The sequence below is a fragment of the Malaclemys terrapin genome, chromosome 20 (assembly GCF_027887155.1).
Source record: "Malaclemys terrapin pileata isolate rMalTer1 chromosome 20, rMalTer1.hap1, whole genome shotgun sequence".
NCBI classification, from domain to species: Eukaryota; Metazoa; Chordata; order Testudines; family Emydidae; genus Malaclemys; species Malaclemys terrapin.
In genome coordinates this window covers 11,228,830-11,256,806 of record NC_071524.1, presented here as the reverse complement: position 1 = coordinate 11,256,806, position 27,977 = coordinate 11,228,830, and the positions used below count along the sequence as shown (strand labels likewise).

The 27,977-nt window shown below is 57.9% G+C and overlaps 2 protein-coding genes across 3 annotated transcripts; both read right to left on the bottom strand.

Annotated features, from left to right (window-relative positions):
* Nucleotides 1–4,721, bottom strand: LOC128826668 (mucin-5AC-like). 2 transcript variants are annotated; one of them, XM_054010089.1, is made up of 2 exons: nt 2,690–4,721; nt 1–139 (listed from the first exon to the last, which is right to left on the bottom strand). In XM_054010089.1, the coding sequence occupies exons 1-2, from the start codon at nt 4,530–4,532 to the stop codon at nt 87–89; spliced, it is 1,896 nt and encodes a 631-aa protein (XP_053866064.1). In that variant the 5' UTR covers nt 4,533–4,721; the 3' UTR covers nt 1–86. The 2 variants fall into 2 exon arrangements, with proteins under 2 accessions (XP_053866064.1, XP_053866063.1); XM_054010088.1 differs by lacking the exon at nt 1–139 and adding an exon at nt 1,314–1,974.
* Nucleotides 4,586–27,457, bottom strand: LOC128826365 (soluble scavenger receptor cysteine-rich domain-containing protein SSC5D-like). Its single transcript, XM_054009612.1, has 11 exons — nt 27,433–27,457; nt 26,946–26,972; nt 25,354–25,668; nt 24,686–24,799; nt 16,392–16,706; nt 14,634–14,948; nt 11,541–11,714; nt 8,290–8,412; nt 5,626–5,766; nt 4,994–5,161; nt 4,586–4,614 (listed from the first exon to the last, which is right to left on the bottom strand). Exons 1-11 carry the CDS (start codon nt 27,455–27,457, stop codon nt 4,586–4,588), a joined length of 1,746 nt encoding a protein of 581 aa, XP_053865587.1.
* Nucleotides 27,458–27,977: the final 520 nt, after the last annotated feature.

Here is a 27,977-nt window from a genome sequence, read left to right as displayed (position 1 = left end):
TTCATTTGACCAAACCGACTTGTTATGCTTTGACTTATAATCAGTTAAAAATCTGTCTTTATAGTTAATAAATGGGTTTGTTTGTTCTACCTGAAGCAGAGCTTCAGAGCTGTCAGAGACTCCCCTTGGGATAACAAGCCTGGAACATAACAATATCTTTGTTAAAATGACAATCTCATATAAGCTTGCAGCGTCCAGCGGGCATAACTGGACACTGCAAGATGGAGGTTCCTAGGGTTGTGTCTGGGACCGGCAATGTTGGCTAGTGTCATTCGGTTGCATGATCCAAGGAGCAGGTTACATGTCAGAGGCTGTGTGTGAACAGCCCAGGAGTGGGGGTTCGCACAGCAGAGCAGGGTAAGGCTGGCTCCCCGAGTCGAGGATTGGAGTGACCTACCAGATCACCGATCCGGATAACACCAGAGGGGAATGTCACAGGGGTCTGTCTTTCAAAGCAGGGGACCAGTGCATCTCAGTGGGAGGGTCTGTCTGTCATGGGGGGCCGTGTAGGCTGGGGGGGGTCTGCTTTCAGCAGGGGGGCAGTGCAGGGGGTGTGTTTCTCAGCAAGGGGGCAATGCAGGAGGGGGGTCTGTCTCTCAGCAAGGGGGGGTAGTACAGGCAGCGGGAGTCTGTCTTTCACCAGGGGGGCAGTGAAGGCTGGGGGTGAGTTCAGGCTGGGGGATGTCTGTCTCTGAGCAAGGGGCCAGTGCAGGCCTGGGGGTCTGTCTGTCAGTGGGGGGGGGGAGGAGGGAGAGGGCAGTGCAGGCTGGAGAGGTCTGTCTCTCAGCGTTGGGGGGCAGTGCAGGCTGGGGGTGGGGGTCTGTCTCTCAACGGGGGTTGGAAGTGCAGGCCAGGGGGGCTGTCTCTCAGCTGGGGGCGGGGCAGTGCAGGACAGGAGAGTTGTCTCTCAGTGTGGGGTTAGTTCAGGCGAGGGAGGGGATCTGTCTCTCAGCAGGGGGGCATCAGTGCATGCGGGGGGGCGCACCTGTCTCTCAGTGGGGGGTGGCAGTGCATGCCGGGGAGGCACCTGTCTATCAGCGGAGGCGGGGCAGCGCAGGACGGGGAGGGTTGTCTCTCAGTGCGGGTTTAGTTCAGGCCGGGGAAGGGGTCAGTCCCTCAGCTGGGGGGGTGGGAAGAGTTCAAGCAGGGGGGTCTGTCTCTCAGCAGAGGGGTGGCAGCGCAGGATGGGGGGGTTGTTTCTCAGTGGGGGCTTAGTTTGGGCCGGGGAGGGGGTCTGTCTCTCAGTGGGGGGTTAGTTCAGGGCTGGGGAGTGGGGTCTGTCTGTCAGTGGGGGGTTAGTTAGGGCCAGGAGGGGGAGGTCTGTCTGTCTGTGGGGGGTTAGTTCAAGCCGGGGAGGGGGGGTCTGTCCGTCAGTGGGGGGTTAGTTCGGGCCGATGAGGGGGTCTGTCTCTCAGTGGGGCTCTTTGGTAGGCAGGTATCAGGCAAGGCTGTCAGTAGGGGGTGCAGGGCCTTGCCTACGCCACGCTGGATAGGGGAGCTGGCTCTGCCCCCGAAGCACTTGGCTGGGCAGCTCCCCTACCAGCTGCCGTACGGCCCCCGCCAGCTCGGCCAGGCTGCCAGCAATGGTGCCCAGCTGGCGGCGCTCCTGCCGCTGGATATGGACGAGGGCGCGCAGGTCCCCCCGCAGCTCCCGCACCACCTGGATCAGCTCCTGCATCTGAGGGGATTCGTGGCCTGGTTCCTGGCAATCCCCCTCCCCCCTGACTGCTCCCAGCCCTGCAGCCGGTATGGGGGCTCTTGTCTCCCACCCCATAGTCACTGCCCTCTGGGCAAGGGGCGGAGCAGGGAGGGTGCTGGCCCGAGGGGTGGTGGTGTGGGGAGCAGTGGCCGGGGAAGGGAGGGCCCAGGTTGAGGGCATGGTTGGGGGGAAGGCAGTGGCTGGGAGGGTGCGGGTGGCAGGCTGTGGCGTCTCCAGGACGGATCCCTGAGGCTGGCCTGGCATGGGGGCAGCATCTGTGGGATGGGACACAAGGAAGCCACCTGTAAAGCTCCATGCTAGAGAGACACCCTCCCCACCGCACGCACGCCACCACGGGGCCTGGCCACCAGCCACTCACCCACTGACAACAGCCTTGTCTGCTACTGCACACATCAAGGCAGCTCTGGGAGGGGAGTGGGATTTAGTGGTTAGAGCCAGGGGAGGGGGAGCTGGGAACCAGGACTCCTGGGTTCTATCCCAGCTCTGCGACGGGAGTGGGGTCTAGTGGGTTAGAGCAGAAGGGCTGGGAGCCAGGACTCCTGGGTTCTATCCCAACTCTGGGAAGGGGCATGAGGTACAGTGGGTTAGGTTGGGAGGGGGCATGCTGGCCGGGACTCCTGGGTTTTCTCCCCAGCTTAGGCACTGACTCACTCATGAGTCCGTGTCTCAGTTTATCCACCTACAAAAGTGGATAACGGTATTTTCCCCTGTGTAAAGGCCTGGGGATCCCAGAAGTGGGACAATATTGGGTGGGTGTCACTGCGGAGAAGGATGGGTTATTGGACGGCCAGGTCTGGCCCGCCAAGTCTAGGGAGGATGCTATCGCCCCAGAAGGGACTGGTAGAATCCCCGTGACACACCTATATGGTGGCATTTCCAGTCAGCCTTGGTGTGTAGACACTGTCCACACACACTCTGACCCAGGCCTTTGGAGCCCCTTTCCTGGGACCAGTGCCCCCGCACCCCTACCTGTCTGTGCAGCCGGGGTGCCTGGGAGACAGGGCGCTGCAGATGTCTTGGCACAACCTGTCCCATTAACTGCTGGGCTGGCGTACTGTGTCCGAGTACCAGGAGGCTCGCCCTGGGTCTGGGAGGGAGAGGCCAGGCCCATCTGAGCGCTGTGGGTCTCATCCTGAGGCTGGGTGGTTGTGGGGTGGGAGGGAGCTGGGCCCACCTGGATGCTGTGGGTCTCGTCCTGAGGCTGGGTGGTCGTGGAGTCGGAGGGAGCTGGGCCCATCCAGGTGCTGTGGGTCTCGTCCTGAGGCTGGGTGGTCATGGGGTCGGAGGGAGCTGAGCCCATCCAAGCGCTGTGGGTCTCATCCTGAGGCTGGGTGGTTGTGGGGTCGGAGGGAGCTGGGCCCATCTGGGCGCTGTGGGTCTCATCCAGAGGCTGGGTGGTTGTGGGGTGGGAGGGAGCTGGGCCCATCCGGGCGCTGTGGGTCTCGTCCTGAGGCTGGGTGGTTGTGGGGTGGGAGGGAGCTGGGCCCATTTGGGCGCTGTGGGTCTCGTCCTGAGGCTGGGTGGTTGTGGGGTGGGAGGGAGCTGGGCCCACCTGGATGCTGTGGGTCTCGTCCTGAGGCTGGGTGGTCATGGGGTCGGAGGGAGCTGAGCCCATCCAAGCGCTGTGGGTCTCATCCTGAGGCTGGGTGGTTGTGGGGTCGGAGGGAGCTGGGCCCATCTGGGCGCTGTGGGTCTCATCCAGAGGCTGGGTGGTTGTGGGGTGGGAGGGAGCTGGGCCCATCCGGGCGCTGTGGGTCTCGTCCTGAGGCTGGGTGGTTGTGGGGTGGGAGGGAGCTGGGCCCATCTGGGCGCTGTGGGTCTCGTCCTGAGGCTGGGTGGTTGTGGGGTCGGAGGGAACTGGGCCCATCTGGATGCTGTGGGTCTCGTCCTGAGGCTGGGTGGTCGTGGAGTCGGAGGGAGCTGGGCCCATCCAGGTGCTGTGGGTCTCATCCTGAGGCTGGGTGGTTGTGGGGTCGGAGGGAGCTGGGCCCATCTGAGCGCTGTGGGTCTCGTCCAGAGGCTGGGTGGTTGTGGGGTGGGAGAGAGCTGGGCCCATCCGGGCGCTGTGGGTCTCGTCCTGAGGCTGGGTGGTTGTGGGGTGGGAGGGAGCTGGGCCCATCTGGGCGCTGTGGGTCTCATCCAGAGGCTGGGTGGTTGTGGGGTGGGAGGGAGCTGGGCCCATCCGGGCGCTGTGGGTCTCGTCCTGAGGCTGGGTGGTTGTGGGGTGGGAGGGAGCTGGGCCCATCTGGGCGCTGTGGGTCTCGTCCTGAGGCTGGGTGGTTGTGGTGTCGGAGGGAACTGGGCCCATCTGGGCGCTGTGGATCTCATCCTGGGGCTGGGTGGTTGTGGGGTGGGAGGGAGCTGGGCCCATCTGGGCGCTATGGGTCTCATCCTGAGGCTGGATGGTTGTGGGGTGGGAGGGAGCTGGGTCCATCCAGATGTTATGGGTCTCGTCCTGAAGCTGGGTGGTTGTGGGGTGGGAGGGAGCTGGGCCCATCCGGGCACTGTGGGTCTCGTCCTGAGGCTGGGTGGTTTTGGGGTGGGAGGGAGCTGGGCCCATCTGGGCACTGTGGGTCTCGTCCTGAGGCTGGGTGGTTGTGGGGTCGGAGGGAGCTGGGCCCATCCGGGCGCTGTGGGTCTGGCTAGGAAGCTGGGTGGTTGTGTAGGAGGGAGAGGTGGAGGCGAGGCCTGGCCAGGTGCTATGGGCCATGTTCAGAGACTGGGTGGTTGCTGGGATCGGGGAGCTTGGGTCTGTTTGGGCTCTGTGGGCCATTGTGAGGATGAGGGTGTTATTAGGGGAGACAAGGCCCATCTGGGTGCTGTGGGGCTGGCTGGAAAGGGGGGTGGTTGCGGGGATGTGGGAGGCTAGGCTGGTCCAGGTGCTGTGGGGCTGGCTGGGAGGGTGCGTGGTTGTGAGGATGGGGGTAGGGGAGGCCAGGTAAATCTGGGCACTGTGGGGCTGGCCAGGAGGGGTTGTGGTTGTGGAGGTAGAGGTAGGGGAGGCTGGGCTGGTCCAGGCGCTGTGGGGCTGGCTGGGAGGAGGGGTGGGGGTAGGAGAGGCTGGACTGGTCCAGATGCTGTGGGGCTGGCCGGGAGCGGGGGTGGGGGTGGGGGTGGGAGTAGGGGTGGCTGGGCTGGTCCAGGCGCTGTGGGGCTGGCTGGGAGGGGAGGTGGTTGTGGGCGTGGGGGTAGGGGTGGCTGGGCTGGTCCAGGCGCTGTGGGCCTGGCTGGGAGGGGAGGTGGTTGTGGGGGTGGGGGTAGGGGTGGCTGGGCTGGTCCAGGCGCTGTGGGGCTGGCTGGGAGGGTGGGTTGCAGAGGCCACAGTCGTCAGGGTGCTGTCCCCAGGCCAGAGTGGGGGACGAGGCACGTGGGGGTCAGTCCGGGCCCCAGCGCGGGCCCTGAGGGTGGGGGTGGCAGCAGGAGTTCGGTGCCGGACGGCGTCTATGTAAGGAAGGGGACAGACACATGGACGCAGGTTTCCAGAGCACTCTGGGGACAGCTGGGTCTTTGCAGCCCTGCCCCGCCCCAGTGCCCAATGGGCTCTGCCCCACGACACCTCCCAGCCCGGCCCACTGTGTCCCGCACCGCCCAGCACGGGCAGAATGCACTGACCCTCCCCGGCATTATGCCAAGATGCCAGGGTTCAAACCCTGCCCCACTGACTGTAACAACCAACAGACCCCCTTCAACACCTCCCGTGATGACCACTGTCCTGCACCACGGCCCAGCTGGCGCCACCCTGGGCATTGCGGCCAGCACGGAGAGCGCCCCCTATGGAGCCCCCCGCTCCCGGCAGCACAGAACCCCTAGTGCTGCCCTGGGCATTGGGGCCAGCCCAGAGACCCTCTCCCATAGACCCCGAGGGCAGGCCCTGGCTACAGCACGCTGCGCAGTGACCCTGGTACCTGTGCGTGTCCCCAATGGTTTGGGGCGGGGCCGCCGGTTCTTCGGGACGGGGCGCTGCGTCCCTGGGGCTCCGTGCCGTTCAGGACGAGGCCCATCCCTGGGGCCGCTCACCCGCATGGCAGCATCTGTCACAGCCTGGGCTGTGGGGACAAAGCCGCAGAGCTGGAAGGTGGGTAATGCTCCCCATGCAGAACCCCCCCACCCTGATCCCCCTGCCACCTGCACCAGGGGCTGGGTCCGGATGGTGGGTTCCCCCAGGGACGTGCATAGACACCAGCCGGCACCGGCACAGCGAGCCGCTCTTTAGGCCCTGCCAGCTCCACAGGGTGGGGGACAGAGAACAGGGCCCTGCTGCTCCAGCCAATGGAGAGTCCCCTCCTCTGCCTACAGTGCAGAGCCTCTGACACAGAGCTGTGGTGCCAATTCCCTCCTGCTCCCCACACGGTACAGCCCAGCCCCAGCTCAGTCTGCCCAGCCCTACCCCACACCGCCCAGTCCACCCCGGCACTGCCCCAGCTCAGTCTGCCCAGCCCTACCCCACACCACCTAGCCCACCCCGGCACTGCCCCAGCTCAATCTGCCCAGCCCTACCCCACACCACCCCGCCCACCCCGGCACTGCCCCAGCTCAGTCTGCCCAGCCCTACCCCACACCACCCAGCCCACCCCGGCACTGCCGCAGCTCAGTCTGCCCAGCCCTACCCCACACCGCTCACCCCACCTCGGCACTGCCCCACCTCAGTCTGCCCAGCCCTACCCCACACCGCTCAGCCCACCCCGGCACTGCCCCACCTCAGTCTGCCCAGCCCTACCCCACACTGCCCAGCCCACCCCGGCACTGCCCCAGCTCAGTCTGCCCAGCCCTACCCCACACTGCCCAGCCCACCCCGGCACTGCCCCAGCTCAGTCTGCCCAGCCCTACCCCACACCGCTCACCCTACCCCGGCACTGCACAGCTCAGTCTGCCCAGCCCTACCCCACACTGCCCAGCCCACCCCAGTGCTGCCCCTCCTCAGTCTTCCCAGCCCTACCCCACACCACCCAGCCCATCCCGGCACTGCCCCAGCTCAGTCTGCCCAGCCCTACCCCACACCACCCAGCCCACCCCGGCGCTGCCCAGAGCAGCGCTAAGATCCATGGCCCTGTATTTGAAAGGCTGAAGTAAACTGAAATATAGAAACTTAAAATCATTTGTAAATCCCCTGTTAACAAGAACATAAGAACAGCCATACTGGGTCAGCTCAATGGTCCATCTAACACACCCATTGCACAACATACTGCCCCACACCACCCAGCGCAGCACTAACACTATCTGTCTATCCTCATACACCCCTCTATCTATCTATCTATCTATCTATCTCCTTGGTAGCCTATGTTAATTAGAAATTAGGGCTTGGCCTAACCCTTTCCCCAAGCTTCTACTCCCGCTCTGCCTCTTCCAGCCCCCACTCCTCCCCTGCCCCGCCTCTTCCCGCCCAATTCCACCCCTCCCCTGAGCATGCCCCGTCCCCGCTCTTCCCCCTCCCTCCCTGTGCCTCCTGCACACCGTGGAACAGCTGATCGTGGCGTGCGGGAGGCACTGGGAGAGAGGGGGAGGAGTTGATCAGTGGGGCCGCCAGCAGATGCGAGGCACTGGGGGGGGAAGGGCGGGCGCTGGCTGCGGTGGGTGCTAAGCACCCACTAACTTTTTTTCATGGGTTCTCCAGCCCTGGAGCACCCATGGAGTTGGCGCCTATGAAAGGAACGGTTTTGCTGAATAGCAGTTAACATCCAAAGGGCACCACTAGGTCCCAGGGTTACACGGCTGTACTTCACGCTGCTGTCAGTGGCACACCCATCCATCTTTGCGTGAGAGTATAACTGCTGTGCTGCAATCACATGCCATCTTACTGAAAAGGAAAACCATGAGTTAAGCAAAGTCTGGTTTTATCCCTCCAAGTGCTGCCTTGTGGCCTTCTACTGCCCACGGCTTGTCAGCGCTCCAGAGGCTCGACCCTGAAAACTAAGCTGGGTTTCATTGCACCTTTATCCCTAACAACTGGGAACATTTCAACGTAAAGGTTACAAAAGGTTGCGCCTGACACACTAACCCTCCGTCCCCATACACCTCATCTGTCAAGCCATCCGTCCCCACGTGCACACCCCAATAACAACACTGTTCCCCCACTCTGCCCTCTCCATCCCTAGAGCTCACAGCACTTTGCAAGGGAGGTGGGTAGCCACTGCCTAGCCCCAGCCCATGGGGAAGGGGGCTGGGAGATAGGTCAGGCAGGGGACTGGGTTGGGCAGAGGGGCAGGGCGAGGATGAGGGCATAACCCAGCCCTGGTTCATTGCCCTGGGGCTGGTTGGTGGCCCCCCTAGGGGCTCAGGCCCAGCCCAAGGGGGCGTCGTCCACTAGCTGGCCCCTGGCTGGTCGCTTTGGCAATGAGGCCAGCACTGTTCGAGCTGCAGGCGTCCCCTACGGGGAGAGTGGAGACAGGGAGGGTCTCCCGGGGAGATGTGCTGGGGAGATCTGGACAGACAACAACAGTAGAAAAAACAGGTGTTTGTGCTGCTGGGTGGAGCGATCAGAGCCCGGGCCAGGGCTGGGCCGGGGCTGAGCGGGGCAGGACGGGTACAGTGAGGGTGGCTGGGCAGCTCGAGCTGCAGATTCCCAGACTGACCTACGGGTCCAGCAGTGGGCAGCTCTGGCTCTCCTGAGGGCGGGGGGCTCCGCGTGGTCCCCTCTGGCTGGGCGGCCTCCCGGGGGCTGGTGCCCTCCAGCAACGACAACGGCTTCCACTTCCCTGGAATACAGAGCATCCGGTTCAGCAGGTAGCACCCCCCACATAGAATCACAGAATATCAGGGTTGGAAGGGACCTCAAGAGGTCATCTAGTCCAACCCCCTGCTCAAAGCAGGACCAATTCCCAACTAAATCATCCCAGCCAGGGCTTTGTCAAGCCGGGCCTTAAAAACCTCCAAGGAAAGAGACTCCACCACCTCCCTAGGTAATGCATTCCAGTGCTTCACCACCCTCCTAGTGAAACAGTGTTTCCTAATATCCAACCTGGACCTCCCCCACTGCAACTTGAGACCATTTCTCCTTGTTCTGTCATCTGCCACCACTCAGAACAGCTGAGCTCCAGTCCACACCATCCTCTCTGGAACCCCCCTTCAGATAGTTGAGGGCTGCTATCAAATCCCCCCTCATTCTTCTCTTCTGGAGACTAAACAATCCCAGTTCCCTCAGCCTCTCCTCATAAGTCATGTGCTCCAGACCCCTAATCATTTTTGTTGCCCTCCGCTGGACTCTTTCCAATTTTTCCACATCCTTCTTGTAGTGTGGGGCCCAAAACTGGACACAGTATTCCAGATGAGGCCTCACCAATGTCGAATAAAGGGGAACGATCACGTTCCTCGATCTGCTGGCAATGCCCCTACTTATACAGCCCAAAATGCCGTTAGCCTTCTTGGCAACAAGAGCACACTGTTGACTCATATCCAGCTTCTCATCCACTGTGACCCCTAGGTCCTTTTCTGCAGAACTTCTACCTAGCCATTCGGTCCCTAGTTCTTCCGTCCTAAGTGCAGGACTCTGCACTTGTCCTTGTTGAACCTCATCAGGTTTTTTTTGGCCCAATCCTCTAATTTGTCTAGGTCCCTCTGTATCCGATCCCTACCCTCTAGTGTATCTACCACGCCTCCTAGTTTAGTGTCATCTGCAAACTTGCTGAGAGTGCAGTCCACACCATCCTCCAGATCATTAATAAAGATATTAAACAAAACCGGCCCCAGGACCAACCCTTGGGGCACTCCGCTTGAAACCGGCTGCCAACTAGACATGGAGCCATTGATCACTACCCGTTGAGCCCGACGATCTAGCCAGCTTTCTATCCACCTTATAGTCCATTCATCCAGCCCATACTTCTTTAACTTGGCGGCAAGAATACTGTGGGAGACCGTACCAAAAGCTTTGCTAAAGTCAAGGAATAACACATCCACTGCTTTCCCCTCATCCACAGAGCCAGTTATCTCATCATAGAAGGCAATTAGGTTAGTCAGGCACGACTTCCCCTTCGTGAATCCATGCTGACTGTTCCTGATCACTTTCCTCTCCTCTAAGTGTTTCATAATTGATTCCTTGAGGACCTGCTCCATGATTTTTCCAGGGACTGAGGTGAGGCTGACTGGCCTGTAGTTCCCCGGATCCTCCTTCTTCCCTTTTTTAAAGATGGGCACTACATTATTAGCCTTTTTCCAGTCATCTGGGACCTCCCCCGATCGCCATGAGTTTTCAAAAATAATGGCTAATGGCTCTGCAATCTCACCCGCCAACTCCTTTAGCACCCTCGGATGCAGCGCATCCGGCCCCATGGACTTGTGCACGTCCAGTTTTTCTAAATAGTCCCGAACCACTTCTTTCTCCACAGAGGGCTGGTCACCTCCTCCCCATGCTGTACTGCCCAGTGCAGTAGTCTGGGAGCTGACCTTGTTCGTGAAGACAGAGGCAAAAAAATCCTTGAGTACATTAGCTTTTTCCACATCCTCGGTCACTAGGTTGCCTCCCTCATTCAGTAAGGGGCCCACACTTTCCTTGACTTTCTTCTTGTTGCTAACATATCTGTAGAAACCCTTCTTGTTACTCTTAACATCTCTTGCTAGCTGCAACTCCAAGTGTGATTTGGCCTTCCTGATTTCACTCCTGCATGCCTGAGCAATATTTTTATACTCCTCCCTGGTCATTTGTCCAATCTTCCACTTCTTGTAAGCTTCTTTTTTGCGTTTAAGATCAGCAAGGATTTCACTGTTTAGCCAAGCTGGTCGCCTGCCATATTTACTGTTCTTTCTACACATCGGGATGGTTTGTTCCTGCAACCGCAATAAGTTGCCACCAGCCAGAACCCCCTCACCCCCGCCAGCCAGACACCCTCATCCCCCGCCAGCCAGACCTGCCCCAAGCAAACGGGAAACAGGAGCCCAACCATCAGCAGAGGGACAGCCTGGCAGCAGGGATTGCAGGGCTGGCTGGGGTGGCTGGACTGCAGGGGTGGAATGAGGGGCAGATGGGGAGGCTGAGGGCTGGCTGGGTGGGTGAGGCAGGATGGGGGGCAGATGGGGAGCTGTGGGCTCCCTGGACTAGAGGGGTGGAATGAGGGGGCAGATGGGGGGCTGAGGGCTGGTTGGGCAGGTGAGGGTGGGATGGGGGGCAGATGGGGGTCTAAGGGCTGGGTGGGTGGGGTGGAATAGGGAGCTGTGGGTTGGCTGGACTTCAGGGGTGGAATGAGGGGCAGATGGGGGGCTGTGGGCTGGCTCGGTGGGAGAGGGTAGGATGGGGGGCAGATGGAGGGGCTGAGGGCTGGCTGGGTGGGTGAGGCAGGATGGGGAACTGTGGGTTGGCTGGACTGGAGGGGTGGACTGGAGGGGCAGATGGGTGGCTGAAGGCTGGTTGGGCGGATGGGGGTGGGTGGGGGCCGGACGGTTCCTTCAAGGGAGCCCTGGCTTGGCCACTCTGGACGACGTCCTGCTACCCTAAGGCCTGCCCCACACCAGGTGTCACTGTCAATCCCGGCTGAGGTGCAGGAATCCCTGCAGGGCGGCCCAGGCTCTCCCAGGAGTCTCTCAGCCAGACTGGCTGGGCAGAGCTCGCTCGCTGGAGCCCAGAGGTTCAGTCTCGGAGGCGGTGAGGCCAGTGTGGCTGACCCTGGAGGAAGACTGGGACCCCTGGGGGGACTGGCACACTGACGGGTTCCTTCAAGGGACTGTCTAATGCAGGATCCTGAGGATCAGGGACAGATGGGTTGGGAGCTAGCAGGGGGATGGCTTTGCCAGGGGATGGGGCAGGTTGGAGGCTGGACTAGGGAGTCGGTTGAGGACTGGGTGGCCAGGAACAGGGGGGGCTGGCTGGGGAGGGTAGTCCCCACCGCTCACTCACCTGGTAGTACTGCCTGTGGGGATACCTGGGCTGGTGCCTGTGTCTCCTCCTGTGCCACCGAAGGGAGCCGGGGTCGGGGCTTCTGCGTCCGTGGCTTCTGCGTCCGTGGCTTCTGCATTCGTGGCTGTGGGGCCATGGGCTTGGCAAAGCGCTGCCTCACAGGGGCCAACTCGTCTGTGAAGGAAATGGGAGAGATCCTAGCAACCTGAGGGGGTTGGCACAAACACACTCCCAGAGATATACACACACTGCACGCTATACACAGACACACTGCAGGCACATACACACAGCACTGTGCAAAAACACCACTGCACATGCACAATTCACACTGCACCCACATGCATACCCTGCACACAAACACCACTGTGTAAATGTGAATTGCACACACGCACCCACCTTGCTGCACACACGCAGATTGCACACTGCATGCACATGCATACACTGCACACACGCACATTGCACACACAACGTACACACACACTCACCACTGCACACATGCACTGTATGCACACACACTGCACAAAAATGCACACTGCACACACATGTTGCATGCACATACACATATGCACACATTATGCACATGCACGCACCGCGCACACGGTAAAATGTACAGAGGTCAAATACGCCTAGAATAGCTTGGTAGAATATCTATACGCTCCCCTGCCCCTTTGAGCAGGTGCTCTCCCTTTGTTCCCCTCGCGAGCATACTGAAGAAGGTTGCAAGATGGCCCTGGCTCATCCCATCTCTTGCCCACAATCCGTGGGCAAGCAGGATCTGAATGGAACAGGCTGTATTTGCATAGACACGCCTCCTCTGCCTAGGCGCTCAGCAGACAGCTGCTTGCCCAAAGTGATCCATTTGGGCGGTTAAGCGTTAAACAGTCTTGGACACGGGGCACCGACCTGCTGTTATCCTTATTGCAGGAGTAAAGGGCAGCAGGCCTGTCCTTAGCCTGCCCTGACTGAGAGGGGCTCCCTAATCTCCTCACTAAGCAGGCACAGTGATGCCAAACCCCAGGGAAAAGCAACAGGGGCTGGAATAGGGGTTTCTAGCTGGGGGTTAAAGTGTTTTAGCTACTGATTGATCCTTCTCCAGGGTGTAAAGAGAGCATTGATCGGACTCCGTGGAGAGGCCTGGCTTCAGCGCTCCCTACAGCGGGACCTGGGGATGAGCGGGTCTCTGAGGCTTGGAGCGGGTGTCGGGACAGTGGTGTGGTGAAAGCAAGGCAGAGGCTGCAGCAGCGAGGTTCCTCGCTGTCCAGTGAAATCCCTACGGACAGACCACAGCATTGCAGCTCGCGGCAGTCATAGAGGCGCAGTAACAGACAGGGCCAGCTCCAGGTTTTCTGCCGCCCCAAGCGGCAGGGGGGGAAAAAAATAAAAAAGCCGATCGGCGGCACTTCGGCGGCAGCTCAATCGTGCCGCTCCATTCTTCGGTGGCAGTTTGGCGGCGGGTCCTTCACTCCCTCGCTTCTTCGGCGGCAGCTCAAAGAGGAAGAGAGGGACTGAGGGACCCGCCGCCGAAGACCCGGCCGTGCTGCCCCAATAGCGGACGGAGTGCCGCCCCTTTGTATTGGCCACCCCAAGCACCTGCTTCCTTAGCTGGTGCCTGGAGCCAGCCCTGGTAACAGAGATATTGCCCAACCCCCCTTCAGGGGCAGGAGCTGAACCCCGTGAATGCCCCCCGAATTCTGGGACTTCGCCCACCTCAGACAACCAACCGCAAGTGGGGTACAGCGCAGGGGGAGGGGAGTGGCGTATTAAAGGGACACTTGTCCATCGGACTTTCACACTGCAAGGTGGGAAACTGAGGCAAAGGACACTGCCGGGCGGGTGTTTTACTTACTGATTGCTTACTTGGGAGTCACTGTTGTGGTATTAATGCTGGGTTCCTTTTGCCTTTTCTTAGAAGGTTTCTCTGCTATACAATACGCAGACTCAGCTGGTAAAGGGGAAGCATTGCCTCTTGGAGGCCCCAGGGGAGGTGGTCACTTTTCCCAGATTTCTGGGTGGGGGCTTGAGCCACTTCTGTTTTGTGGTGTTCAGAGGAACCCCTGGATACTGAACCCGGCCCTTGTCGCTGCCACCACTAGCTGGCAGCAGGGTTACACGCTTTTTAGACGTGTTGGCTAAGGAATTTCCATGAGCCCAAGACTAGGAGATGTGATGGTTAAACCAAATCTCCATCCTGCTCAGTGACCAAGCAAGGCTGACAGCCACCTAGGGGCAGAGCTTCTCTCCCTCTGTCCAACTAGAGAGACCCTCCAAGGCTCAACACACAGGGGGAATCCCGGCTGTCAGGGGTAAGTCAAGCGTTAGAGAGGAGTGTAAAAAAACCCTCTAGGAAGAGCTCACTGTGCGCCCAGACAGCTGAACGGCCCCACGAGCAAACTAGCTGAACTCCAGCGTACAGACACATCTCACGCCCAACTAGCCACTGTTCCTTTGTGTGCCTTATGAACCCCATTGACCGCTCTCCTTGGGCAAACCCTTGGTCATGTTCCTTCACACATTCACAGCCCAGAGAACGGATTCCTGTTTGTACTGCAGTAAAGTGCCTCTTGCTCTCCATTCAGTACGGGGACGTGCAGGCTAGGCCCTGCATTCAGAGGCCCGATCCAGGATTTTGTTTCTAGTTGGGCGTCCTGCTCTAGAAGTGTGATGAGGGGTCCAGTCCAGGGAGGGGAAGGGAATAATGCCAGATCTTGGCTCCTACCCAGGGTATAACTTTGGAGTTAGGGTGACCAGGTGTCCTGATTTTTGGGTCTTTTTCTTATATAGGCTCCTATTACCCCCCAACCCGTCCCGATTTTTCACATTTGCTGTCTGGTCACCCTATTCGGAATATTAAAAGAAACTGCTTAACAGATGGACCCCAATGAACCGTCAGGCTAATTCTGATTTACCTGGAATGAACCAAACCTTCCGGCTCAGCGCAGCATGGAGGAAACATGCCACACACCAGCGCCATCTACTGATGGAAGCAGCAGAGAACCTGAGAGAGCTAAAATCTGGGTTCCGACTGGTGAGATGGTGAGAGCCCAGTACAAGAGAAGAGAGATTCCCCCCCACACACATACACACACAGGTTACCTGTACACACCACACCAGCGTCCTCCGCATGCTGGCAGTCATGCACGCCCCATGGTGCAGCCAGACACCGGCTCAGCGCCGACTCATTGCCCTGGCACCGCACGTTGTCCAGCCAGATGGGACCGCTGCCCTCACCAAAAAAGGCCCCCCTGGGAGCAGAGAGTGGGTCCCCACAGCCGAGCTCCCGGCACACCACAGCTGCGCCTGGCAGCGCCCACATGTCATCGCACACTGTGCCCCAGCGGCCCTGGTGGAAAACCTCCAGCCGCCCGGAGCAGGAACCTGCGCCACCCACTAGCCGCAGCACAGCACCCCCTGGGGAGAGAGCAGAGATCAGAGAGAGCAGGGAGCTCTGGGGGTAGTTGGTCCTAAGGGGCTAGGTAGCTTTGGGAGATAGGAAGTTTGCGGGGGGGAGGTAGTTCTTGGGGATAGTTCTGGGAGGGGAAGATAGCTCTGGGGAAGTAAGTAGTTCTGCGGGGGAGGGGAGGCGTATCTCTGAAAGATAGTTGTTCCTAGGGTGGTAAGTAGCTCTGTGAAGTGGGTAGTTCAGGGGGGTAGGTAGCTCTGGGGGGTAGTTGGTTGGGGGGGGTCAGTAGCTCTGGACAGGAGGTAGCTCTGGGAGGTAGGTAGTTCTGGGGGAGGGGTAGCTTTGGGGGGTAGTAGGTCGGGGGGAGGTAGTTCTGGGGGCGGGGGAAGGTAGCTTGGTGAGGTAGATAGTTCGGGGGGGGGAGTAGCTTTCGGGGGAAGGTAGCTCGGTGGGATAGTTGGTCCTGGGGGAGAGGTAGCTCTGGGAGGGGAAGTAGCTCTGGGTGGGGAAGTAGCTCTGGGGGGTAGTTTGCCAGGGGGAGGTAGTTCTGGGGGGTAGTAGGTCGGGGGTAGGTAGTTCTGGGGGGGGAGGTAGCTTGGGGGGGAAGGTAGCTCGGTGAGGTAGGTAGTTCAAGGGGGGGAAGGTAGGTCTGGGGGGAGGTAGCTTTGGGGGATAGTAGGTCGGGGGGGTCAGTAGTTCTGGGGAGGTAGCTCTGGGTGGAAGGTAGCTCGGTGAGGTAGGTAGTTCGAGGGGGGAGGTAGCTTTGGGGGGGAGTCAGTAGTTCTGGGCAGGAGGTAACTCAGTGAGATAGGTAGTTCGGGGCTGAGGTAGCTTTGGGGGGAAGGTAGCTCGGTGGGATAGTTGGCCCTGGGAGAGAGGTCGCTCTGGGCAGGAGGTAGCCCTGGGGAGTAGTTTATTGGTGGGTAGGTAGTTCTGGGGGGAGGTAGCTCGGGGGAAGTAGGTAGTTCTGGGGGATTAGGTAGCTCTGGCAGAGGGGTAGTTCTGGGGCGGTAGGTAGCTCTGGGGAAGGGGTAGTTCTGGGGAGTAGTTTCTCAGGGTGGTAGGTAGTTCTGGGGGGAGGTAACTCTGGGGAAGTAGGTAGTTCAGGGTGGAGCGTAGCTCTGGGGAGGGAGGTAGTTCTGAGGAGTAGTTTGTTGGGGGGAGGTAGTTCTGGGGGGAGATAACTCTGTGGAAATAGGTAGTTCGGCGTGGGGCGTAGCTCTGGGGGAGAGGTAGTTCTGGGCAGTAGTTTGTTGCGGGGGAGGTAGCTCTGTGGGAGGGGTAGCTCTGGGGAGTAGTTTGTCAGGGTGGTATGTAGCTCGGTGGGGAGGTGTAACTGGGGAAGTAGGTAGTTTGGCGTGGGGCGTAGCTCTGTGGGAGGGGTAGCTCTGTGGGGTAGTTGGTCCTAGGCGGGTAGGTAGTTCCTGGTGGGGGATAGCTCTGGGGGGTACCTGTGCAGATGACGCTGGCGTCCTCGTCGTGCTGGCAGTTGGTGCGCCCCCAGGGCCGTGCCCGGCACTGCCTCAGCGACATCTCCTTCCCACTGCAGCCCACGTCATCCAGCCAGATGGGGCCAGTGCCAGTCCCAAAATGCGCCCCCCTGGGGGCAGCCTGAACTGCGCCACAGCCCAGCTCCCGGCATACCACGGCGCCCTCCAGCAGCCCCCAGCCGTCATCACACACCGAGCCCCACTGGCTCCCGTGAAGCACCTCCAGACGCCCTGCGCAGCTGTGGGGGCCCCCCACGAGCCGCAGGGGGGCACCGCCTGCAGGACAGATAATAGGTCACCAGGGGATGGGGAACACAGAGGGGCCCCATAGGCCAGACTAAGAGACTGGGGCTCTCTGTAGAGGGAGGGGTGCCACAGGCCAGGCTGGGGCATGGAGGGGTCTTTGCAAGGGAAGGGAGCTCCACTGCCCAGGGTGATGGGTGGGGGCAAGTCTCTGACAGGATCATGGCTCTGGCATGCTTGGTGACATCAGGGCAAACAGAAGGGGAAGCTCATAGATTCATAGATCCCAAGGCCAGAAGGGATCACTTTCATCATCTGGTCTGACCTCCTGCATAGCACAGGGCAGAGAACATCCCCAAAATAATTCCTTGAGAAGATTGTTGACAAAAACACCGAATCTTGAGTCAAAAATTGTCCATGATGGAGAATCCACAACAACCCATTGTAAATTGTTCCAACGCTTCAATACTCTCGTTGTTAAAAAGTGTATCTTAGTTCCAGTCTAAATCATGTTAGACCTTCCTCTGCTAGACTGAAGAGCCCATTATTAAATATTTGTTCCCCATGTAGATATTTACAGTCTGTGATCATCCTCCCTTAACCTTCTCTTGCATTCTTTGTTCCTAGATGAATACATTGACATTCAGCCATATTAAAACACATATTGTTGCTTGCACCCAGTTTATCAGCTGATCCAGATCGCTCTGTATCCATGACCTGTCCCCTTCATTATTTATCACTCCCCCAATATATGTGTCATTTGCAAACTATATCAGTGATGATTTTATGTTTTCTTCCAGGTCATTGATAAAAACGTTAAGGAGCATATGGCCAAGACCTGAACCTAGTGAGATCCCGCTAGAAACACTGCTGCTCATTGATGATTCCCTGTTTACAGTTACATTTTGAGACCTATCAGCTAGCCAGTTTTTAATCCATTTAATGTGTGCCATGTTAATTTTATATTGTTTTGTTTCATTCTAGTTGGTCATAGAATCTTAGAAGCATAGAAGATTAGGATTGGAAGAAACCTCAGGAGGTCATCTAGTCCAACCCTCTGCTCAAAGCAGGACCAACACCAACTAAATCATCCCAGCCAGGACTTTGTCAAGCCAGGCCTTAAAAACCTCTAAGGATGGAGATTCCACCACCTCTCTAGGCAACCCATTCCAGTGCTTCACCACCCTTCTAGTGAAATAGTGTTTCCTAATATCCAACCTAGACCTCTCCCACTGCAACTTGAGACCATTGCTCCTGGTTCTGTCATCTGCCACTGAGAAGAGCCTAGCTCCATCCTCTTTGGAACCTCCCTTCAGGTAGCTGAAGGCTTCTATTAAATCCCCCCCTCACTCTTCTCTTCTGCAAACTAAATTAGCCCAGTTCCCTCAGCCTCGCCTCATAAATCATGTGCCCCAGCCCCCTAATCATTTTTGTTGTCCTCTGCTGGACTCTCTCCAATTTGTCCACATCCTTTCTGTAGTGGGGGCCCCAAAACTGGACGCAATACTCCAGATGTGGCCCACCAGTGCCGAATAGAGGGGAATAATCACTTCCCTCAATCTGCTGGCAACACTCCTACTAATGCAGCCCAATATGCATGACTTGCCCTTGGTGAATCCACGTTGACTGATTCTGATCACCTTCCTCTCCTCCAAGTGCTTCAAAATGGTTTACCTGAGGACCTGCTCCATGATTTTTCCAGGGACTGAGGTGAGGCTCCTTCTTCCATTGCCTTTTTCCAATCGTCTGGGACCTCCCCCGATCGCCATGAGTTTTCAAAGATAATGGCCAATGGCTCTGCAATCACATCAGCCAATTCCCTCAGCATCCTCGGATGCATTAGATCTGGACCCATGGACTTGTGCATGTCCAGCTTTTCTAAATAGTCCTTAATGTGTTCTTTCACCACTCGCGGCTGCTCACCTCCTCCCCATACTGTGTTGCCCAGGACAGCAGGTGGGAGCTGACCTTGTCTGTCGAAGACCAAGGCAAAAAAAGCATTGAGTACTTCAGCTTTTTCCACATCATCTGTCACTAGGTTTCCTCCCCCATTCATTAAGGGTCCCACACTTTCCCTGATCTTTTTCTTGTTGCTAACTTACATGTAGAGACCCTTCTTGTTACCCTTCACATCCCTTGCTAGCTGCAACTCCAGTTGTGTTTTGGCTTTCCTATTACGCCCTTGCATGCTTGAGCAATATTTTTATACTCCTCCCTAGTCATCTGTCCAAGTTTCCACTTCTTGTAAGCTTCCTTTTTGTGTTTAAGTTCACCGAAGATTTCACTCTTAAGCCAAGCTGGTCGCCTGCCATATTTGCTATTCTTTCTGCACATCGGGATGGTTTGTTCCTGCGCCCTTAATAAGGCTTCTTTAAAAGACAGCCAGCTCTCCTGGACTCCTTGCCCCCTCATATTAGCCTCCCAGGGGATCAGTTCCCTAAGGGAATCAAAGTCTGCTTTTCTGAAGTCCAGGGTCCGTATTCTTTCTTCCTTTTGTGAGGATCCTAAACTCAACCATCTCATGGTCACTGCTGTCCAGGTTGCCATCCACTTCTACTTCCCCTTCCAATTATTCCCTGTTTGTAAGCAGCAGGTCAAGAGGAGCATGGCCCCTAGTTGGTTCCTCCAGTAGTTGCACCAGGAAGTTGTCCCCAACACTCTCCAAAAACTTCCTGGATTGTCTATGCACTACTGTATTGCTCTCCCAGCAGATGGCAGGGCGATTTAAGTCCCCCATTAGAACCAGGGCCTGTGTTCTGGAAACTTCAGTTAGTTGTCTGAAGAAAGCCTCGTCTACCTCATCCTCCTGGTCCAGTGGTCTATAGCACATGCTCACCACGACATCATCCTTGTTGCTTTCGGTTCTAAACTAAACCCAAAGACTCTCAATAGGCTTTTCTCCAGTTTCATACTGGAACTCTGAACAGTCATACTGCTCTCTTACATACAGTGCAACTTCTCCACCTTTCCCCCCTCGCCCCCCACCTGTCCTTCCTAGGGTTACCATATTTAAACCTTAAAAAAGGAGGACACTCCACGGGGCCCTGGTCCCACCCCCACCCCAACTCCGCCCCGGCCCTGCCCCAACTCCGCCTCTTCCCTGCCCCGGCCCCGCCCCTTCCCCAAAGTCCCCACCCCAACTCTGCCCCCTCCCCTGAGTGCCCCGCATTCCCCCTCCTCCCTCCCAGCCACTCGAAGCTGCCTGACGGCTACCGGCTTCACGGTTTGCCGGGCAGCCCCCAGATCTCCAGACCCTGTGCCCCTGGCCGGCCACTTCCCCAGCGCAGCCGGAGCCCGGGAGGGGAAGAGCCCGGCTGGGGGCGCAGGGTCTGGAGATCTGGGGGCTGCCCAGCAAACCATGAAGCTGGTAGCGCTCGGGCAGCTCCGCTCTTCAGCTGCACAGACCTGAGGTGTCTGGGGGGAGCTGCAGGCGGATTCCCCCCCGTGGCAGCGGTGGTGGCGGTGGTGGCTGCTGCTGCTCCCCCCAGACACCTCAGCTCTGTGAAGCTGAAGAGCGGAGCTGCCCGAGCGCTACCAGCTTCACGGTTTGCCGGGAAGGAAAAACCGGACGTATGGTAACCCTAGTCCTTCCTGAACCGTTTATACCCATCCACAACAGTGCTCCAGTGAGTTACCCCACCAAGTCTCTGTTATTCCAATCACATCATAGTTCTTTGACTGTGCCAGGACTTCCAATTCTTCCTGCTTGTTTCCCAGGCTTCTTGCGTTCGTGTACATGCACCTAAGATAACTAGCCGATTGCCCTACTTTCTCAGTATGAATCAGGAGCTCCCCACCCTGTTGCACCCTCCTCCTTGTGTTTCCTCTCGGTATCCCACTTCCCCACTTACCTCAGGGCTTGGCTCTCCATCCCCCGGCAAACCTAGTTTAAAGCCGTCCTCACTAGGTTAGCAAGCCTGCCTGCGAAGATACTCTTCCCTCTCTTCGTTAGGTGGATCCCATCTCTTCCTAGCAATCCTTCTTCCCAGAACAACATCCCATGGTCAAAGAATCCAAAGCCCACTCTCCAACACCACCTGCGTAACCACGCATTCACCTCCACAATTCGACGGTCCCCACCTTGGCCTTTTCTTTCAACAGAAAGGATGGATGAGAACACCACTTGCGCCTCAAACTCCTTTATCCTTCTTCCCAGAGCCACATAATCTGCAGTGACCCGCTCAAGATCATTCTTGGAAGTATCATTGGTGCCCACGTGGAGAAGTAGGAAAGGGTAGCGGTCCGAGGGCTTGATCAGTCTCAGCAGACACTCCATCACATCCTGAATTCTAGCTCCTGGCAAGCAGCACACTTCTCGAGTCTCTTGGTCTGGTTGGGAGGGAGTTCCCGACCATGACCATGTGTCGCCTCCTCTTGGGAGTGGTGGTCACGCAGTGCTAAGTCAAATGCCTCAGAGAAGACTAAGTATATTACAACAACACTATTACCTTTATCAACCAAACTTGTCATCTCATCAAAAAATATATCAAGCTAATTTGACAGGATCTATTTTACATAAACCCATGTTGATTTGCAATATTTACATTACCCTCCTTTAATTCCTTATTAATCAAGTCCCATATCGGCTGCTCCATTATCTTGCCTAGGATTGATGTCAGGCTGACAGGCCTATAATTATCTGGGTCATCCTGTTTACCCTTTTTAAATATTAGCACAACGTTAGCTTTCTGCCAGTCCTCTGGAACTACTGTAATGAAAATCAACAGTGATGTTTCTCATACAGAATCAGGGTAGGAAGGGACCTCAGGAAGTCAGCTAGTCCAACCCCCTGCTCAAAGCAGGGCCAATCCCCAGACAGATTTTTACCCCAGTTCCCTAAATGGCACTCTCAAAGATTGAACTCTCAACCATGGGTTTAGCAGGCCAATGCTCAAACCAGTGAGCTATCCCTCCCCCTTGGATCCAGTGACCCCCCCCCCCTCAGGCAGCTCTTTTAAAACTCCAGATATTAGTGGAATAAGTATTATCATCACCATATGATGAGACTGCATCATCTGTTTTCTTCCCATATACAGAACAGAAATAATTATTGATCACATCTGCCCTTTCTGCATTATTATTGATAATTCTACCATTTCCATCTAGTAATAGATCAATACCACGGTCAGGATTCTTTTAGTTACTACTTCATTTAAAAGTCTCCCCTTATCAATTTTCTACAATTCCTAGCTTCTGATTTATATTAATTACTGCCAACTTCCCTTGTCTTCCATTTGTTATATATTATTGTTTTTATTTTTATCACTGCTTTCACTTCTCCTTTCAGCCAGGTCAGTTTTTTAACCAGCAAGGCTTTCTTCCTCAGTTGTGGAATTGTGGCTTTTGGGGCGTCTAATTCTCAAACTATTCCCAATTATCATACACTTTTTTCTGATTAAATTCTTCCTCCCAGATGATTTGGCTCATAATTGTTTTCAGCTTTGTGAAACTGCCCCTTCTAAATCACCAAGTATACAGATTACTTGACTGGAGTTTCTCCTTTTTGCACATTATAAATGTGATCAAGTCATGCTCACTTCTTGTGCCGAAGTGGGAATTTTTGGTAATATTTTTATGATTCCTAGGTGCGCCTCAGTTTCCCTCTGTAGTTTGCATTGCTACCCAGAGGGGTAGCACTACTGCTGGAATAGAGCAGGACACACAGGGCTGTGTGTGTCATCTCACTCTCTGGGTGGAACAAATGGTCTGGTTGAAACAGACCTAGATCAACAAGGGGTCCAGAGGAACAATGGAAGCTCCAAGGAGTGATCAATGGATACTCCACCATGGGTCGCTCTAGCACAGGGGAGGGCAAACTACAGCCCGTGTGCCAGATCCGGCCCATCTGGGCTTTCAATCCGGCCTGCAGGATTGCTAGTTCCATGGTGCAGGAGGGCTAAGGCAGGCTCCCTGCCTGCCCTGGCCCTGCACTGCTCCTGGAAGCGGCCGACACCACGTCCCTGCAGCCCCTGGGGGGGGCAGAGGGCTCCGTGAGCTGCCCTCGCCTGCAGGCACTGCCCCCCGCAGCTCCCACTGTCCAGGAATGGGGAACTGTGGCCAATGGGAGCTTCGGGAGTGGTACCCACAGGCAAGGGCAGCGCGCGGCAGAGCTGCCTGCCCCACCCCACCCCCAGGAGCCATTGCTGGACATGCTGACCACTTCCAGGAGCAGCAAGGGGCCAGGGCAGGCAGGTAGCTTGCCTTAGCCCTGCTGCGCGCCACTACCACCCCGGCACTGCTTGAGGTAAGCGGCACCGGACCGGAGCCCACACCCCAAACCCCTCCCGCACTCCGGACCCCAACCCCCTGCCCTGAGTCCCCCTCCTTGATCCCGCATCCCTCCTGCACCCCAACCCCTTGCCCTGAGCCCCTTCCTGCACACCACACCCCATCTCGCACCCCACATCCCTCATGCACCCCAACCCCTGCTCCAGCCTTACATTCATGGCCCTGCATACAATTTCCCCACCCAGATGTGGCCCTCGGGCCAAAAAGTTTGCCCACCCCTGCTCTCGCAGGAGCGGCAGTGAATTCAGCATGGCCCTGCCTGGAGACAGAGGACTGGGAGGTGACCAGCAGGGGATAAGTGTGGGCCCTGGCAGAAGGTAGGGGGTTCTCACCTGGCAACTGACTGAGGAACAGAGTCCGACGATGGGGTTTGCTCCCGTTCGGCTGGGCTCGGGGCTCTGCTGGACCCTTCCTCTCTCTGCGCTGCCCTAAGGACTCCCTGTGCTGCGTGCCACAGGATAACAAACCCGGCTGCCAGGTGTCACTGTAAGTACTGGCTGAGGTACATGGATCCCTGCACTCCAGACAAGGCTCTCCCAGGAGTATGGCTCGGTTTCACGTGCTGGGCAGAGCTCGTGGGGCAAAGCAGGAGGCTACAGCGCAGAGAGCGCAGTCTCGGGGGCAGTGAGGCCCCATGGCCTGCCCTGGAAGGAGAGTGAGACCCCTTGTGGGGGCTGGCACACTGCAGAGGTTCCTCCAAGAGCCTGTTTCAACGCTGGGGTGTCGTACCAATCCCGGGGCTCTGTGACTCTTGAACCTCAGCTGCCATTCTTTGGTAATTCTTCGATCAGTTCCTGTTTTGCAAAAATTCACAGGCCCGGGACCTGTCCATGCCTTTTACTAAAAATACCCGCCCTGACTAAAACTTGGGCAGGGAGGCAGCTCTGGGAGGGAGGGGCGGTCCGGGGGCACTGTGGGTGGTGGGGCAGGTGGCCCGGCAGATTACTCCCTGAGCCCTAGGAATGGGGTATGAGGGCCCTGAACCCTAGGAACTGGATAAGGGTAGGTGCCTTTTGCCCAGAGCCCTAGGAACTAAATCAACCAGGTTACGTCTTGAACCCATGGAAGGGTAAAGGTGGGGTGACCTAGAGTGTGTGGGTAACAGTTCATACACATGCTCAAGTGTAAAATTCCCCTGTGTTGGCTGCAGCACTCTCTGAGTTAGGAAATTGTCATCCACAATATTCTGAAATTCCTATGATGTTTTGATCCTGGCAGCGTGAGACCTCCAGGGTAGGTCGCTCCGATTGGAGGGTTTTCTCAAAACTCTGCTCTAGGAATTACTTGGGAGACGTTCTTGGGCCTGTGTTATGCAGGAGGTCAGATTAGACATTATCACAATGGTCCCTTCTGGCCTTGGAATTGAAAAGAATTGAAGTCCCCCAGGATGCAGCTTTTTTTCCACACATTGTAGATCAGTGACTCAGAAACAAGCAATGCCACTTTTGAGGTAGAGTGTCCTCCTTCCCCGTTTGCCCACTCGAGGCTTCCTACATAGGCTCTAACCCTTGATTTTAACATTCCAGTCCTGCGGCTCATCCCACCAGGGGTCAGTAATACAGCTAGCTCCAATCAATGCTCACAAACGAGCAATTCCACTTCCCCTGGGATGAAGCCCCAGGAAGTTGGGGAGACGGAATGGAGGGAGGCATGTGCCAAGGAGTGGGAGGGTCATTGGGGGTGGGGGTTCCCTACGGGGGGGAATTGTTTTGTCTCATACTCACTGTACTCTGGCGTGGTGGAAGCCGGCCTGGCTGTGCTCTGTGCTGGGGGTTTGTGGTCCCCAAGGGCCGGCTGCACCGAGGGCTCGGTGGTGATGACGGGCAGGAAGCGGTGAGCTGTGGGCACAGCAGGGTCAGACAGGGACACAGAGACATGGCCACATGGAGAGTGTGGCCCTTGGGCCCTGGAAGGATCGGTGCCAGCCACAATGGGCACTGAAATGGAACAGGCCATAACACCTGCACATACCCAGAGCCTCAGCCACACCACGCTGTAGTGGGCCTTCTAGGGGTGTCTGCTCCACTCCAGCCCAAGGCGGGGACTGGCTGGCTCAGGGGGTGGGGAATGGCACATGGGGCCCTCTAGGGGCGTCCGCTCCATTCTGGCCCCATGCAGGGACTAGCTGGCTCAGGGGGTGGGGAATGAGACATGGGGCCTGTCCTCTCTATGGGGCGCCAGCTCCCATCCGGCCCCAGGGCAGGAATGGCTAGCTCAGGGGGTGGAGAATGGGACATGGGGCCCTCTAGGGGCGTCCGCTCCGCTCTGGCCCCATGCGGTGACCAGCTGGCTCAGCGGGTAGGGACTGGGACATGGGGCCTGTCCCCTCTATGGGGCGCCGGCTCCAACTGCCGTTCCCAGCTGCCACGTCACACACTCCGGCTGGCCCCACCTGAGCACACGGCACTGGCGTCCTCCTCATGGCTGCAGACATGCTGGCGCCAGCCCCGGTGGCGGCAGTGGCGCAGATGTTGCTCTGAGCCCTGGCACCGGACCTCATTGAGCCAGATGGGGCCAGTGCCCTCCCCAAACCAGGCGCCCACCGGGGCAGAGAGCGCGGTGCCGCAGCCCAACTGCCTGCACACCACGGCTGCGTCGGCCAGGTCCCACTCGTCGTCACACACCGAGCCCCAGCGGCCCTTGTAGTTGATCTCCACGCGCCCCACGCACTCACTGGGGCCCCCAGCCAGACGCACCAGGAATGGGCCTGCAGGGATGGCACAGCCTGTCAGACCCACAACCCCCCTCTCATGGCCCCTCTGCCCCATTGGGTCCTCCCCTCTCCACCCAGCCCCAAGGGGCCTTACACCACCCCCAGGGCCCCACTGCACCACTCCTTCCTCCCAGGACCCCAGCCCTTCTCAGGCCACTCTGCTCCATGGGACCGCTCTCCCCTAGCCCCACCCCAATGGGCCCGTTCCCTCCAGGGCCCCACCACCTCATGGGCCTCTTCCTCCCAGGCTCCTACCCCATAATGGGGCTGTTCCTCCCTGAGCCCATCACCCCATGGGCCACTCTGCCCCACTGAGCCCAGCCCCATGATCCTTCACTCACCTGTGAACCTTCAACCCCTTTGAACCTCCACCCCACTGCAACACTTTCACACCCCACTGTAACCCTTCACCCCATTGTGATCCTTCACACCTCCTGCAACCTTTCATCCCACTGCAACCCTTCACCCCACTGCGACACTTCACTTCACTGCACTGCAACTCTTCACCCCACTGTGACCCTTTCACCCCACTGCGACCCTTCACACCCCCTGCAACCTTTCACCCCACTGTAACCCTTCACCCCACTGCGACACTTCACCCCACCTGCCCCACATGGGCTGGAGTTGTGGTTGCCCATCCCCATCACATCAGAAGGCAGCGAGACCTGGAGGTGGAGAGGGGACCCCCACAGACAGTGCCAGGCCCAGACAGGCAGTGCTAGGGTGAGACAGGCAGGGGTGGACACACGCATGGCCAGGGACATGCTGGCCAGGCCAACGCGCAGAGTTTGCTGGCACGACTGTTGGGCGGGGTGTGAAGAGGTGTCACCCCTGCCCAACATGGCTCTGTCAGCAGAGCCCCGAGCGGTACCTGCAAGACAGAGCTTGTGTTGCCAAGATGGTTCAGCTGGGCTGGGCCAAGCACTCCTCTGTGAGCAGTGTCCACACCAGGCCCACATAGGACCTATGTAATCCTGTGCCCTGCCTCCCCCCAACACACACAAGGTCACACACACAGGGACAGGGACACCCACACATAGGGGCACACACAGGGACACATACGGGGTGCACACGCACACACAGAGGTGCACGCGCACACACACACACACACAGAGGGATACAAAGGGGCGCACACACACACACACACAGCCAGATAGTGACGTACACACACACAGGGGCGCACACATACACACACAGAGCCAACAGGGACACACACACAGGGACGTGCACACACACAGGGGTGCGCGCACAGACCCACAATACGCAGTTACCTGTGTAGTGAAATTCCAGGAACCCAACTGAAAAACAAGAGCGCAGCAGGTGAGCAGAGCCCAGCAGATGGCCAATCTCCTGCCCAGCGGGTCAGGGAGTCAGGACGGTCCAGTGTGGGGCCTGGCTGGGTGTGGGGGAGCAGCCAGTCTGAGCCCCCAATCCGGGAACAACCAGCGTGAGCAGCACTTAGATAAACACTGCAAATGCCTGCAAACAGAGTGAGCCCTGGAGTGCCAGGCACCTTAATCTCCCTGCTTGGGGTTTTGAAACTGAGTGTCCCCTGCCCAGTGCTCAACACCCGCTGCCCAGTGCCCCCTGCTTGCCACCCCCTGCCCAGTGCTCAACAACCTCTGCCTGGTGCTCTGTGCCCCCTGCAGCCCTCAGCATCCGGGAGTTCTGACAGTGCCTGAGCTGGGACCCTGGGGCTAGGAAGGGGCTGGGCTTCCCCGGTGCCTGAGCCTCGCCCCCAAAGCAGCTGGTACTCACCAAGGAGGAGCAGGGGCAGCCGCATGGTGGCTGGTGGGGAGCAAGCCCTGGGGCCAGGTCTGCACAGTATCAGGAACGGCTGTTTCATGGAGCAGGACTGGTCAGGCCAGGGGATGACTCAGCCTGGCCACAGTTTATAAGGAGGGAGCCTTGTAACGCCCACAGCTCAGAGTGATGACCTCGGAGCCAGGGAAGCCAGGGCCGGCAGGAGACCCTGTGCACAGGAGTGGGCAAGCGTGACACCAGGGATGCTGGACTGGGCGAGCCCTGCCAGCCACGTGTCCCAGTACAGAGAGCAGTATCCTCCAGCCAGGCCACTGGCAGGCAACGGGTTAATGAGCAGCAACAGAAACAGCTGCAAGAGCTGGGCTCATGTCTGTGTGTGCAACGCAAACCAACATCCAGGGCCACACACACACACCCAGCAACCCCCACATGCACGCCCATGTGTGTGCAAATATACATGCAAAGGGATGCACACAAACACGTTGACATACATGTGTACACACACTGACACACACACACTGTCAATTCATACACATGCC

Excerpts from the sequence above, each read along its gene's own strand:
- LOC128826668 (XM_054010088.1), bottom strand. The coding sequence starts at position 4,532 with ATGGGCCTTGTCTCCCCTAATAACACCCTCATCCTCACAATGGCCCAC. Across the intron at positions 1,975-2,689 it reads CACCCCGGCTGCACAGACAG|ATGCTGCCCCCATGCCAGGC; the intron begins GTAGGGGTGCGG and ends CCCATCCCACAG.
- LOC128826365 (XM_054009612.1), bottom strand. The coding sequence starts at position 27,457 with ATGCGGCTGCCCCTGCTCCTCCTTG. Across the intron at positions 24,800-25,353 it reads CGCCAGTGCCGTGTGCTCAG|CTCACCGCTTCCTGCCCGTC; the intron begins GTGGGGCCAGCC and ends CTGTGCCCACAG. Across the intron at positions 14,949-16,391 it reads CGCCAGCGTCATCTGCACAG|GGGGTGCTGTGCTGCGGCTA; the intron begins GTACCCCCCAGA and ends CTCTCTCCCCAG.